General features: G+C 44.5%; 1 protein-coding gene across 1 annotated transcript; it reads right to left on the reverse strand.

Moving 5' to 3' along the window:
- Window positions 1–468: 468 nt before the first annotated feature.
- Window positions 469–9,283, reverse strand: LOC135173283 (high affinity choline transporter 1-like). The gene is made up of 8 exons (XM_064140083.1): window positions 9,106–9,283; window positions 7,479–7,592; window positions 5,338–5,493; window positions 4,735–4,883; window positions 3,955–4,098; window positions 2,496–2,649; window positions 1,452–1,669; window positions 469–990 (listed from the first exon to the last, which is right to left on the reverse strand). Exons 1-8 carry the CDS (start codon window positions 9,281–9,283, stop codon window positions 469–471), a joined length of 1,635 nt encoding a protein of 544 aa, XP_063996153.1.
- Between the last annotated feature and the right edge of the window lie 4,791 nt (window positions 9,284–14,074).

A 14,074-nucleotide genomic window follows, 5' to 3' on the forward strand; every position in this document is an offset into this window, starting at 1 on the left:
ATTCAGTAATGTGTGTTTTTATAGGTCTGATGCACTCCCTGGGGATGATTATGCTAAAAGTCTAGTAGTAGGAACAGGTTTGCTCACCTGTTTTGGGTTGTTGGTGTTTTTTTTTTTTAATTAAGAATGCCCACTGTATTAAGCATTAATTCATCTCCCTTGTGGTGAGAGAAGTATGAGATTTGAGAATGCCACAAATGCTGGAGCATGATTTGTAGCCCTGCTCTAGAGGCAGGGCAAACACTGAAGCAAACACTGCTGAGGCCTGAGGTGGTCCATCACCATGCACTTTTAATCACTGCAGACTGTGAGCACATGCATTCACCTTGGGTGAACAGAGCAAGTCTTGTTACTCTGCAAGGTCTTTAGATAAATTCACTGCTGCAGAAAGCAAAGGGAAGAGCAATGCTGCTTCTGCCACGCTCAGACTGCCAGATACATTGTGGCCTTTCAAATGAGGACCCATATTTAATCACAGTTGTCTTCTGGTGCAACTGCTGGCAAATCCATCTGTTTCTTCATCTGCTGCAAGGGGATGAGGGTACTATTTCCCCCTGTGACATTGCAAACATCCCACCCGTGGGGAAGGAGGTTTCTCTGAAACAAAAACTCAGCCAGGTACGAAACTGTGATGATTGTCCCCAAGGTGAGAAGCATGGTGACAGTTTTAAATGGGAAGAGCTGACTGTAGGTCCCATTCACCAGCGAGCAGGGCAAGTAGCAGATGATAGGTGGGATGCTCAGAGCAGGCTCCCCTGCCAGCAACCTCAGGAGGAGCCCAACGAAGAAGCCAGCAGCTGAGCCATAGGTGTTGGTGCTGGGAGCAAACAGGGCACAGCACAGCTGGGGGAATAGCAGGGTGTAGACCAGCTCCCCACTGAGGAACCAGAGGTCATAGATAGAGCTGGAGTAAAAAGCCAGACCAGTAGCCCCAGCCCCAAACACCAGCATAGAGGTCCTCATGGCCCATAAGACCTCTGCCTCGGTAGCCTGTAAAATAAAGATTGTAACATTACAGACATGGCACTTACCGGTGGGGTGATCAGCACTGCACTGGCCTGGCAAGACCTGGCTGGTTCTCATCACACCCTCTCTGCTTTTGGGCAATGCTTGCCACCAGCAGGCACCTGAAGCAGACATCCCTGGAGATGATGCTGCCCTCTGTAGTTTTAAGGGTTGTACTTTTTTGTTTGTTTGTTTGCTTGCTTCACTTAGTACCCTGGCCCAAATGTTATACCAGTCATTTTGTAAAGAGCAAAGCTCATCAGTGTGGGTGTTTGTACCCCCACTAAGGATAGAAACACTCCTGACCTGTGTTGGAAGCTCTAGCGCAGAACTCAGTTCAGCAGCTGAAGGATAGACTCCTCTAATCAAGGACTACATAGACTGAATTCAAAGCTTCCTTGAAGCAAAAGCATCTTTCCTGACACCAGAGCTGCTGAATCAAGTACCTTTTTCCTCAGGATTTTCCTGTAGATATTGTGAGCAAACATAGAGCTGGCGGAGAGGAGAGCTGAGTCTGCAGAAGACATTGTGGCAGCAGCAATGGCTCCCAAACCAGCAATGGAGATGTATTCTGGGCAGAGATAATGTAAAACAAGTGGCAGTACCATCGCTGATTCCCCTCTCTCGAGTGGACTTGGAAGACCATAACTCGTCTGGTTCCAGTCTTTAAAACAGAACAAGGAAAAGTCACAACAAATCCTTCCCTGACATTTCTGCTGTCTTTGAAGCAGGGAACAGTCACAGCAGGGCTAAAACCCACTTGGTGTTTTAAGATTTGGATTAATTTTTCTGTTTCCTCTTATGATCTCTGAGCCTCTTTAGCGTCCCTGGGGCTGTTCAAGGCAGGATTGGACGTGGCACTTGGTGCCATGGTCTAGCCTTGAGCTCTGTGGTAAAGGGTTGGACTTGATGATCTGTGAGGTCTCTTCCAACCCTGATGATACTGTGATACTCCCAACAGTTTTCCTTTTCCCCAGTACAATCTGTGGAAATCAGCTGCACATCTTGTGTTTCCAGAAGTGAGACAATTAAAGGTCAACCTACTAGACCTTGTGAGGAGAAGGGAGTTCTGCCCTGATGCCCCTAATGACAGATGTATGAGTGAGTTAACTCATTTCTTTGAACGTCTGGTGTCCTGGCTGCTCACAGGCAGCATAGGTCTGTAACACTATTGCTGAGCCTTACATGCAGAGGATGTTAACAGGAGCAAGGGTAAGATTTATGGGAAAGCAGGGTTATACAGTGCTTTACAAGGTCCTCAACACCATGTCTGTGAAAAGCCACTTCACTGTAACAAAATAGCTTTAAACAGGTCTCAGAGCTGTTTAATGTCTCATAGCAAATCTTAGGGGGCTGGCATTTGGGCTGGTCAGGGCTGTGCTTTTGGGTATACAAGGCTAGGTAATTTGAAAGCTAAATCAGCACTTTGGACCTCGATTTAATCACCTTTGACAAAAACATGTTCATTATTCAGAGTCAATTAATTTTACCTGTTGATGCTGCAACTGCACCAATGAGCACAGGAGGGATGGCCATTGAAAAGCACCCAAATCCAGAGAGGTAGGAGATGAGCCTTGCTTGTCCTGGTGAGGCAGTGGAGAGCACTCTTTGGAAATAAGTTTGCCACGGGATGCTCCCAAACACCTGAAAAACTCAGATGTTACCAGTAGTACCCACCAGGCTGCTGGCTGCTTTAAGACATCATCCATCCATTCATCCATCCACCCATCTGTGGGAAGCTTTCTCCTGCAACGAGGTATGGAATGTAAACATCAGGCCCTGTGATGGGAAGTGTCCTTGGAGTCTTACTGATTCCCAAAGGCCTGGGCTGAGAACAGTGAGCAACCCACGCACAGCTGTCAGGGGGTGGAATCTGCCGGCCCCTGGGGCGGACGCAGCCCCAGGGGGGCTGACCCTGGCCAGCCCCCCTGGGTGGTACTCACAGGTTGTTTACCACAGGTAACCTATCTCTGCCTTACACTTAACCTGGGACCAATCTGTGCTGTCCACTTCGGCCAGCCCCAGGCTGGTTGTGCACACCCTCTCTGGGGGCTATATAACCCATTGCATTGCCTTAATAGAGTGTACTGATGCACAGATGCCTAGAAGCTGCTGTCTCGAGTCATCAGTACCCCGATCTCGCCTCTCGCCAGCATCCGTACCCCAACACCCATCCATCCAGTTGCTTGTCATAATGAAACAGGAACAGAGGAAGGAAGAGTAGTTCTTCAGAAATGCAACTTTTGTAAGGCATCTAAGCAAACACAGGTAGAGCATAATCTCAGATTGAAAAGCAAATCACCCTTTTCACTTTCTTAGCAGACAAATTTACTTAGATAAAATCTCAGGATTTTATCTACGAGCTCAGACTTCTGTGTGTTCTTATTACCAGTTTAGCAAGAGTTAACAACCTGCTCTAGTCCTGGCTGTAGCGAGAGATGAAAAGTTGAGTTGAGCAGTGGACCCAGTGGCACCACACTTTCTGATCACCTGCAGCCATGCCATTTTACTTAGTATTTTTTTTTCTAATAGAGGGACTTTTACATAATTAGGTTAAAAGTATACAATTGAAGTTGCAAGACCAACCTCTGAAAAGGTGGGAAATGCTCTATTTAGGTGCCAGGAGTTGAACTGGTTAGCTTGATAGTCTTGCTCAAGAGATGTATGATCTGTGAGGTCTCTTCCAACCTTGGTGATACTGTGATATAGTCCTTCAGGTGAGGAAAAGATAGAGAGTCCCTACTGCCCTCCTTCCTGCAGCTGAGCTCTGGATCTCACTAGTGCTTTCAGTGTGCTGCAGAGTGACTGTGAGAGAAAGTTTTGCACATCATCCTGTTCCTGTGAACTGTGCAACATAGGGCTCCTGGTTGGAAGAAACCACAACTTTTCCAGCAGAAAGTTGCTGCACAGTCCCTTCTCCCAGCCATCTGCCAAAGAAATAGTCCATACCAGGTAGAAGAAGTCGTCCAGCCACCTTCCAAGATCCTGGCTTTCTATCTTCCCAATCCAAGGGCCTTGGTAAGATTGATGGGTTGCAGTGTAATAAATACTTTCTGTTGCAGAGTTTACCAGGGCAAAGGGGATGCAGATCCACTAGGATAGAAATGGAAACTGTTAACCATTTCCCCTGGGTCCTTGTTCTTGTAGAATCTCTTCAGACATTAGAACAGGCTGCCCAGAGGAGTTGTGGAGTCTTCCTCTCTCAAAACCTGCCTGGACACGTTCCTGTGTGGTCTGATATAGATGATCCTGCTCTGGCAGGGGGGTTGGACTAGATGATCTTTCAAGGTCCCTTCTAGCTCCTGGTATTCTGTGATTGAAATGAAGGTAAACGTAGAGCATAAAGTTACTTAAGTTTAAACCCAGACTAAGTCTTCCTTGCCTCCTCCTTCCTTACTCTAAACCTGTGTGTTTCTGGGTCATGGCATCATCAAGAACATGAGTTTGTATTTCAGCTCAGCTGGTGCCTTCATTAAGCAGACTTCTCCAGCCGAGATTGTTCTGGGCAGGTTCTGTAGACCTTACTTGTGAGAAGCTACATTCAGCCAGCAAGGTTGATAGCTTGTGTAGGCACTGTCTGAAATGCATGGGGACTCTAAGATGCTTTAGGAGACCCATTCTCCTGAAGAGGAACTATAGGACAAGGGCTGATGTTGGTGGAGATACTGAGAAGAAGAGCTAGATTTTTCCCCTTAGGATATATGTAACAAAGGAAGGCACAGGACTTGCCAGGCTGAGTGTAATGAAAGCCAGCTGGATGACATCTGTGTATGCAACAGAGTAAATGCCTCCCAGTAGAGTGTAGAGTATGACAATGCATGCTGAGACGAATATAGCTGAAGAGCCTCCAATATCCAAGATGACTCTCATCGTTGCTCCTGCAGACAAGTACAGTGGTCAAGTATTTTAAGACAGAAGTGCAGAAGACAAAGTCAATAAGAAGCTGCTATGCCCTTGATGCCAGCACACCACACTGTGCTACCTGTGCACAATCCACAGAGAGTTAGCAGTATAAGGGTTCAGGAGAGCTCATGTTCCCTTTCTGCTCTTCTGCTACCTTGCTACACAGCCCTTGCCACAGGCAAGAGGAAGGTATTAACTCATCTTGTCAGACCTCTCTATTACAGTATCATGAATACATAGTACTGTCATTTGGTTTAAACTTAAACCCATCAATTCTAGAAATGAGGAGTGCTCGTGTTCCTCTCACAAAAAGTGACACCAAGCACAGCTTTCCAGAGCTTAGTGCAACACAATTCCCATCTGTGTATTATGCTCTGGTACTTGTGTCATATGACCTTTAACAGGTATAAGACCAAAGTAAATATTCACCCAGGGATGCCAGGATAGCTGCAAACCAGAACACCTCTCCTAGCAGTGGTGGAATGAAGAGTAAGCTTCCCATCAGGTTCCCATAAGTTTCTTGAAGGGGATCCATCACTGTCACATAATTCTTCGATCTCATTGGATTTACAAAGAAGAAACCACCTGTCAGAAGTGATGAAAGTTTGGTAGAATTTTGTATGCAATATATTCTGGTGGGGGAAAAAAAGAGTAAGAATATTGTTTGGGTATCAGACCCCTACAATGAGTGTGGAACTCATACATAATATACCCTAGGGAATGTTGCAGCCAAGTAGACACTGGGGTTTCATTTCACTCTCCTAAATGTGGGATTTCAGCCATCTGAGAGGTCCCAGGTGATAAAGGGACATCTGATTACAGGTGATGGATAGGACCCTCCACTTTTGGCAGACCTACGTCATTCCAGAGTGGCTGATGGAGGCCAGGTGGCACCCTGTAGGGCACCCCAAATGGGATGAGAGGCCTGTGTGACTGAAACAGAACTTAGCTAAGAGGATACTCATATATAGTCTCAACTCCATCTCCAATGACCTAAAAACCTGAGGCACAAAGTTTTCTGAAACACTTCCTGTGGTGTCAGTAGACAGAGTGAGACATTGCAGACTCATATTTGGCTAAATAACAGACAAAGTGGATGACCATTACATTGATATAATGTCATTTTCTGGTGACATTAAATTTTCTTGGCTTTATTGTCTCTTCCCAGAACTATATTGTATTAACCTGCACGTTTTACTGAGTCCCACTCAGCTTCATCTAAATATTAGACTTCAGACGTACAGCTTTTCATTAAAACCAAGGAATATGTGCAATGCCTAACCCTGAAGCCAGCAGGACTGCTTGTCTGGGCACTGCTGGCTTGAGTAAAGATTGCAGGATCAGACCTGCACTCCCCAGATTCATTAGGAAGAATTACTCACATAAGAAATGCTGGCAATAGGTTTCCAAGACTGATTCATATTCACGTCAGCTGGGCTCTTTTCTCTGACTTGAGAATAAAAGTTATTGCTCTTTCAGAAATCCCTGTGGAAGTTCTGCACAGGGCTCCTTGCTTTAATCATCCTGTGTCTCTAGAGAATTATGGTATACCTCAGTGTGGACTGGAAGTAACTTTGGTCTTGGTCAGACAGCTGAACCTCAGAGTGAGTCCAGTAATTCTTGGAGTTAGAAATGTCAGCTTAGGTATCGTACTCTGCAAACATAGCTTGATTTCAACAAAACAGTGACCAGCTGTAAAGTGGCACAAACTGGAAGCACTACAAATTAAATCTGAGATAAAACTGGTCAGAGGAATGCATCTGTGTGGAAAAATCAAGGTTGTATTATTTCAACACACAGAAATGTTGAAGGTGTAATTAAAATGATACCAATACTCTCAGCAGTCTATGAATTACAGACCAGGGCAAAAGAGCAGCATGTACACTGCTTCTGAAATTCTAAGGTAAGGTTTTTGTCCCAGAAATTCCTTCAAGCAGGCAAAACTCTACACTAAGACCAAACTACTAATACTCTTTATTTTTCAAATGTTTTAGTTTTAAGGATAACACAAACTCTATGAGGAGAGGCTGAGGGAGATGGGGGGGGGGGGGGGGGGAAGGTTAACCTGGAGAAGAAGAGGCTCAAGGGTGACTTCATTGCTGTCTACAACTACCTGAAAGGAGGTTGTAGCCAGGTGGGGGTTGGTCTCTTCTCCCAGGCAACCAGCAATAGAACAAGGGGACACAGTCTCAAGTTGTGCTGAAGGAGGTCTAGGCTGGATGTTAGGAGGAAGTTGCTGCCAGAGAGAGTGATTGGCATTGGAATGGGCTGCCCAGGGAGGTGGTGGAGTCACCATCCTGAGGGTGTTGAAGAAAAGCCTGGCTGAGGCACTTAGTGCCATGGTCTGGTTGATTGGCTAAGGCTGGGGGATAGGTTGGACTGGGTGATCTTGGATGCCTCTTCCGACCTGGTTGATTCTATGATTCTAATTGTTTATTCTGTGTCTATGGGAGAGTGAAGAAGCAACATCACCTTCAAGCATGTATTATACTTTCTGTCACACATCTTAATATATTAATAGGAAATACTGTTTTTAAAACTTATCTGCCCTGATTACATGAATTATTTACCAATAACAAGGGACAAGGCAAATCCCACAGGTGCCTGGAGCCACAATAGTCCTTTTGAAGGCAGGTAGACAATTTCAGCTGTGCCATTGATATAGGCTCCTCCAACCCAGGTGGCTGCAAACATGGAAGAGGAAAAGGTAAGGACTGTGGTACATATTCTCAACTAGTCTTGTAAGATGAGCTTTTAAGTCTTTGCCTTGTACAAATATTTAATCACATCTCTATTTCCTTTACAAAGTTTCTTCTCACAGTGAGGTGTGCTGCTGAGTACAGGTAACAGCATTAGAACCTCATGCTAAATGATTTCCCAGGTTCAAGAATGAAGCTCATGAGAGGTCTGGAACACAAGCCCTGTGAGGAGAGGCTGAGGGAGCTGGGGTTGTTTAGCCTGGAGATGAGGAGGCTCAGGGATGATCTCATTGCTGTCTGCAACTACCTGAGGGGAAGTTGTAGCCAGGTGGGGGTTGGTCTCTTGTGCCAGGCAACCAGCAACAGAACAAGGGGACACAGTCTCAAGTTGTGCTGGGGAAAGCATAGGCTGGATGCTAGGAGGAAGTTCTTGCCAGAGAGAGTGATTGGCATTGGAATGGGCTGCCCAGGGAGGTGGTAGAGGCACCGTCCCTGGAGGTGTTCAAGAGAAGACTGGCTGAGGTACTTAGTGCCATGGTCTAGTTGACTGGCTAGGGCTGGGGGATAGGTTGGACTGGGTCATCTTGGAGATGTCTTCCAACCTGGTTGATTCTCTGTTTCTATGAATACTTACATGTACATGGAAAAGCTCAATGTTCAACCATTGAGAGGCATTTTGTACATATTCTTGTTTAATTTAGTTTTTCCTAGTGGAAGGTTTCTGCTATGGCAAATAGAATTGTCCTTTTTTTTTGGTCTGTTGTGACCATCCTTCATGAGCATCACTTAAGAAGTCTGAGCAAATAGTAAGGAAAAAAAAATAGCAAACAAATATTGCAATCCAAACACAAACTTACAATGTGGGCTTAAGTGCCTTGTGCAGGCAAATATCACTTAGGGAAGTCTTAAAAACCAAACAAAACAAAACCAACAAAGAACAGGTCAGAGAAGCAAATTTCAGGCAACAAGGAGAGACAAGGGAAGTGGACAGCAACAGTGAGCAGGAGATACTCTCTGTTTAGGAGAGAGGCTAATGCTCACCATGAGTAGCAATGTATTCCACACAGAGCTGGGTTATTTCAGGAGTGAAATTCTTATGTTGTGCTGGATAACAGAAACTGGTTAAAGATCCAGACCTCAGTCTTCGTTAATTTAAAGTGTCATATTCTTTGGTCACTCTGAAATTAAACTCTTTAACTTTTAACTGAACTCTTGTAATGAAAAGCATCATATTCTTTGGTCACTCTGAAATTAAACTCTTAACTAAACTCTTGAATGAATCTCTTTAATTTAAAAGAATCTACATAAGCATCAAGTTCTGCTCAGTGTGAAGAGGTTTGGAAGAATCCAGCCCAAAATGATTCATGAAACCATACTCCTTTAAAGTCACACTTAGGCAGAATCTGCCCTGACATTAAAGGAGTTCACTTGCTTTGAAACAAGAGTTCCCCCCCAGATCTATGTAATGCATGTTAAGAAGTCCTTTAAGAACACTTACCTGTTGCAGTAAACAATCCAATGAAAATATTTATATTCCTGCCTCCAACCATGGCCATTTCAGTCAAGCTTCTGTTCTGCTGGTCCTTCTTGCTTTTCCAAGAAGCCCAAATTCCAGTAGCTAAACTTAGTGTGAAAAACACACTCAAAGATACTAAGCCTGGTATATTTAGAGACATTTTCTGTTGCTTAATTTAAATCATAGAGAGAAATAATGGCCTGGTGACAATATTCTTTGATTGAGTCCACAGTCAGGAAAAAATGGGGGGAAAAAAAGTAGGGGAGAAAAAAATCCACCAAGAAAAAATAGTGCCACCTTGTAAAGAATTTGCTGTACTTAGCAGGGAAAGATGCAGCACAAACCCTAAAGTCCTGAGAACTCGATGCAGGCTCTTGTTCTTTTGGTGATTATTGACAATTCTTCTGTCTTCCCTTTTCTTTAGAAGACATTCAAGTTTATATTTCTGAGGAGTAGAGACTAGGAGGGTAGTAATTACTGTTGATAAGAGCAGTGGAGCACTGATGTCAAGGGTAATGATAACACAGCTTAAAGGAGGGGAAATGTTACATTTTGTCTGGTGTGCCTTGGTATGAAGATCTCTAGGTTCTAGGCACAAGGCTAATGCAAAAGATAGGGCTAAGAATTTGTGTGTTTAAAGGTGACTGAACTAAACCCACAATAATCATCAAAACAAACCTAGGAAATGAGAGAAGATTTGCCTCTGACCAGCCAAAGGAGCTGTGTGCTGGTGTTCAAAGCTAGCATATAATATGTCACTGCTGGAAGCAGTCAGGAAAGCAAAATGTTGTTAGGTTCTGCGTTGAAGCTGCATAGATGGTACAAACTCTTAAACTGCTTCACGAGACTCCCTTTAAACAGATGCAATTCATAGAATCATAGAATCAACCAGGCTGGAAGAGACATCCAAGATCATCCAGGCCAACCTAGCACCCAGCCCTAGCCAGTCAACTAGACCATGGCACTAAGTGCCTCAGCCAGGCTTTTGTTGAGCACCTCCAGGGACAGTGACTCCACCACCTCCCTGGGCAGCCCATTCCAATGCCAATCACTCTCTCTGGCAAGAACTTCCTCCTAACATCCAGCCTATACTTCCCCCAGCACAACCTGAGACTGTGTCCCCTTGTTCTATTGCTGGTTGCCTGGGAGAAGAGACCAACCCCCACCTGGCTATGTATTAAGGAATTCAGCTACATTTATTATGGACTTGCCATGCCAATCCCTTTTGTTGCATTGTGATTATTTTTAGCCTGTCCAGGTATAACTCTTCATAACCAATTCTATGTAAAAACAGCCCTATTAGGGCACTTGTTTGGCTTTCCTGCATGTTTGTGCTCATCTGTGGAGCGGATTGCACCCTTCCACATGGAATCACAGAATTCTTCATCACAGATGACCTCTGAGCAACAGTTCAAATGCTCAGATCTTTGGGAAGGTTTTCTGCACTGTGTCATGTCCTGTGGACAGCCAGTAGTAGTCATGCATGGAAATGGCAGCAGCACAGATTAAGCATGTCCCATCAGCAGGGCATGGTAAGAACACACAGGTGATGACTGCAGGAAGAAGAGGGGAGAAGTACAGGAGTTCTGTGTTTTCTGTGCCCCCTCTCCACATGAGGTTTTTGGTAAGTTAAGGAATGATCTGGTAGGAAGATTCTTTAGAGAGTGTTTTAAAAGAAAAATGAAAAGGAAAAGGTGAAAAAGGCTAAGAAGCAGCTGATTACCCTACCTTAGGTGAAACGTTCCTTTACATTTGTATTCAGCCTGAGGGGGTTGATGGAGGGGTTTTAACTTTGACCATGGGTACCAAAGGGGTCACCATGCATTTTTAAGGCACATATTCTGGGTGGCAATTAGAAACACTCCCTTTTCTCTTAATTGCACCTGCTACAGAGGTGAGGGAAGTGCAGCTGGCTGTGGCAGCAGAGGCACTTGTTCCTCTGGGGTGTCCTCCTTGCTCAGAACAGGAGCTCTCTAAAGCTTTGAAAATGCTATTTACACGCAGATGTGCTCTGAGTGGTTTTCTGTGACCAGTTCCTCGGTTCAACTGTTCTTGTGCTCTTTTGCCACTAGATGACTCCCAGCTAATGGCACTGTTTTACTGAAAGCAGAAAAGAATTCTCGCTGAAGGACAAATGCTCGAGATGGGCTTTACCTCCCTGCTCGTGATGGAGAGAAGTGATTTTGGATGCCAGCTACTGTGGTTCACAGTTCCAGCTTCCTGGGTAACCCATGGGGAGAAATACACAGTTTTAGGATGTGATTTACTGACTTGTATTAGGTCCTGTGAGGCAAGACAGCTCATGGGCAGATTTTGGAATACTGGGCTCAGAGTTTTTAAGCTGCTTTTGAGAACTGTATCACTGTACCCAGTTGATGTCTCAAGGCTTGATTTGGCTGCTTACATAGAGATGGCTGATGCCACCTGAAATCTGAGGCTTAGAGCCTCTGAGATGTCCACATGGGCAAGAAGATGTTACAGAGCCCCTGTGGGAGGCAGAGACCTTTCTAGAGCAGCAGCCAGGTTATTCTGATGTATCTCCAATGGTTCTGAGTGTCTGCTTGGGGAATACTCAGCTGACCTCTTCTTCTTACCACTCAACCTGGATGGAACAAACTCTGGTGTGAGTGGTTGATAATGACAGAGGAGTGTATGGAAGAAAATGCACCTGGGACATTTCCAATCTATGGTGGACATGACCTCCACCATAGTGAGAACTTACAGCTGCTCAGCTTTGAAGTTGACCAATGGGAGGAAATAAAGCTGGACAGAAGAGCAGCCTCTGTGCCTTTGATAAAGCCCTTGTCCTGGCTTTCTGGGTTAAATGTGTTACATTATTGATGATGAGCTTTAGACAACACTCTGTGACCCATGAGCTCAGGAGGAAAGAGGGGTTATGGAGGGAGTGAGCGAGCCTGCAGGGAAGGGCAATTCTGAAGGGTGGTTGGCCCCTGTTACTCCTCTGAAAACAAGCAAGCCTAATGAGTTAGAGCTCTGTGGGAAACTAAACAAAATACTCAGAGAACATGGAAAGGTTTTGGTTTTGTTTTGTTTTTATTTCCTTTGGTATTTTTTTCAAAGTTTGCTTGCAAAGAAGCAGTTGCCTGTGAGGAGCAAGGTGGGAGGAGATGTGCAGGGCTGGGGCTGAGGCCATTGCACAGGGAGGTCTGCAAGGACCGAGCTCTCACTGTTTTGCTTTGCTTTGTGCCCAAGAAAATCCAAGCACTGGAGCCTAAGGTATCTGAGCTGTTTATATCAAATGATCCAACAGTTCCTTTTGAAATGAGATGGGGTGAACTAGTCTGTGGTTTCCAGCTCAGGTGTTTGAATCATGCCCGTGATGCTGGCTGCTGAAATCCCTCACCGCTGTTCTCAAAACAGGTCTGATTTTTCAGTTGGTGTTCTTGGTCTAGAATCCTGTTCCTATCCCAAGTCAATCTCTGGAAGACTTCTATTTTTTTCCCTTCCCTTTACCAGCCAACACAGATTTACATGATCTCCTGCATCATTTTCAAATGCAGAAGAGAGAGGGGTTACTTGATTAGAAGGTAACATGTTTTCCTCCATCTATGAGAGCCTGGTAAGGCTGCACAGTGACTCATAAACAATCAATCAAAGATTTGGTTATTATGCCTGTGTAAATCTTTGACCATGATTCTATGATTTCTACAAAGCATTAGAGGACATTAGGAGCAGCCACGTGTCTGAAATTGCTGTGCTCACATAACCCACTCCCATGCTACAGTGCAGAAATATGAACAGCTTTAGACTGGGAAAATATAAATGTCTCTTTTTGAAAGACAGACCCCAAATGCTTTAAATGGATTCAGATTTTTGTAACTGCACACATGCCTTTGGGATGGATAGAGATTATCTTTCAGTTTGGCTGACTCAAGGGAAAGATTGGCATGTCCAAGGGTTGAGGGATTTACTGAAATGATTAAGTGCCTGAAATTTTCCATTCATGGACTTTAGCATCAAGGGCTTGATCCTGAGTGATGATGAGGAACGATGCAGTTCCTGGTTGGGATTACTGTTGCTAATGTAATTTTTTTCCCTTTCAGATTATATCTCTTATTTGTTACTAAACTGTGCATAATTACTACCCTTACCAATTTAATATTTGTCTTTATCAGGTATGTATTTGCTTTGTTCTATTCTAGAACAGCCTTGCCAACCTGTGTAGAAGTTAGTGACATTCCTATACAGCCTTGTGAGGGCAAAAATGGTGGTGAGGCTCTCCACTGTTTTTTAAACCCAGACTTTGTTAAACTGTTGCTCCAAACCCTACTGTCAATGTATGACCCAAATGCCCCTCCAGGACCACCACATCTCTCATGAAGAACTGATGCAGAAGTGCACTGGACTTTGACAAACATGGCTCCAGGGTGGCTGAAGGAGGCTGAAAACCTCTACAGTGTTGCAAACACTACTCAATATATTCTCTGTGCACTGTAATTTAAATCTGGGAGGGTTTGGGTAGCAGGTTAATAGGAATGAAGAGATAAGCTTCAAGTCAGTTTTGGAGGGGATGGGAGGCTATTTACATCCAGTCAGAGCGCATCTGCTTCATGCAGCTGATGAATACATATGTGGCCATTTGAGCTAGATTTCTAGCTCAGACATAAGAATATCCAGAACAGAGAAACTTAGAAGTAGAAGCTCTGAGGGGAGAGGTGAACATTCTAGGATTAGGCCATATAATGGCAACAATGGATAAGTTAATATTGTTTCATGGGAGCATCAAGAGCTTTATGGCTAGAAGCACAGCTTGTACCTTCCCCTTGCTGCTTCTGCTGCTTCAGCTGCGTCTGCTGCTATCTTCCCCCGCTGCTGTTTTGGCTGCTGTTGCTTTTGCTGTTTTGCTGCTGCTTGGCCCCTTCCCCATCTCACTAAGGTTCTTGTATTTCTCTAGTAGTTTAGTTCTCCTTATACTGTTACATTTAAACTA

The sequence above is a fragment of the Pogoniulus pusillus genome, chromosome 3 (genome assembly GCF_015220805.1).
Source record: "Pogoniulus pusillus isolate bPogPus1 chromosome 3, bPogPus1.pri, whole genome shotgun sequence".
Lineage (NCBI taxonomy): Eukaryota > Metazoa > Chordata > Aves > Piciformes > Lybiidae > Pogoniulus > Pogoniulus pusillus.

What these genes read in the sequence shown, in the direction of transcription:
- LOC135173283 (XM_064140083.1), bottom strand. Translation starts at nt 9,283, where the DNA reads ATGTCTCTAAATATACCAGGCTTAGTATCTTTGAGTGTGTTTTTCACA. An exon ending in TGGATTGTTTACTGCAACAG is followed by an intron (nt 7,593 to 9,105) that starts GTAAGTGTTCTT and finishes CCATGTTTGCAG; the next exon opens with CCACCTGGGTTGGAGGAGCC. An exon ending in TGCCTTGTCCCTTGTTATTG is followed by an intron (nt 5,494 to 7,478) that starts GTAAATAATTCA and finishes CACTTCTGACAG; the next exon opens with GTGGTTTCTTCTTTGTAAAT.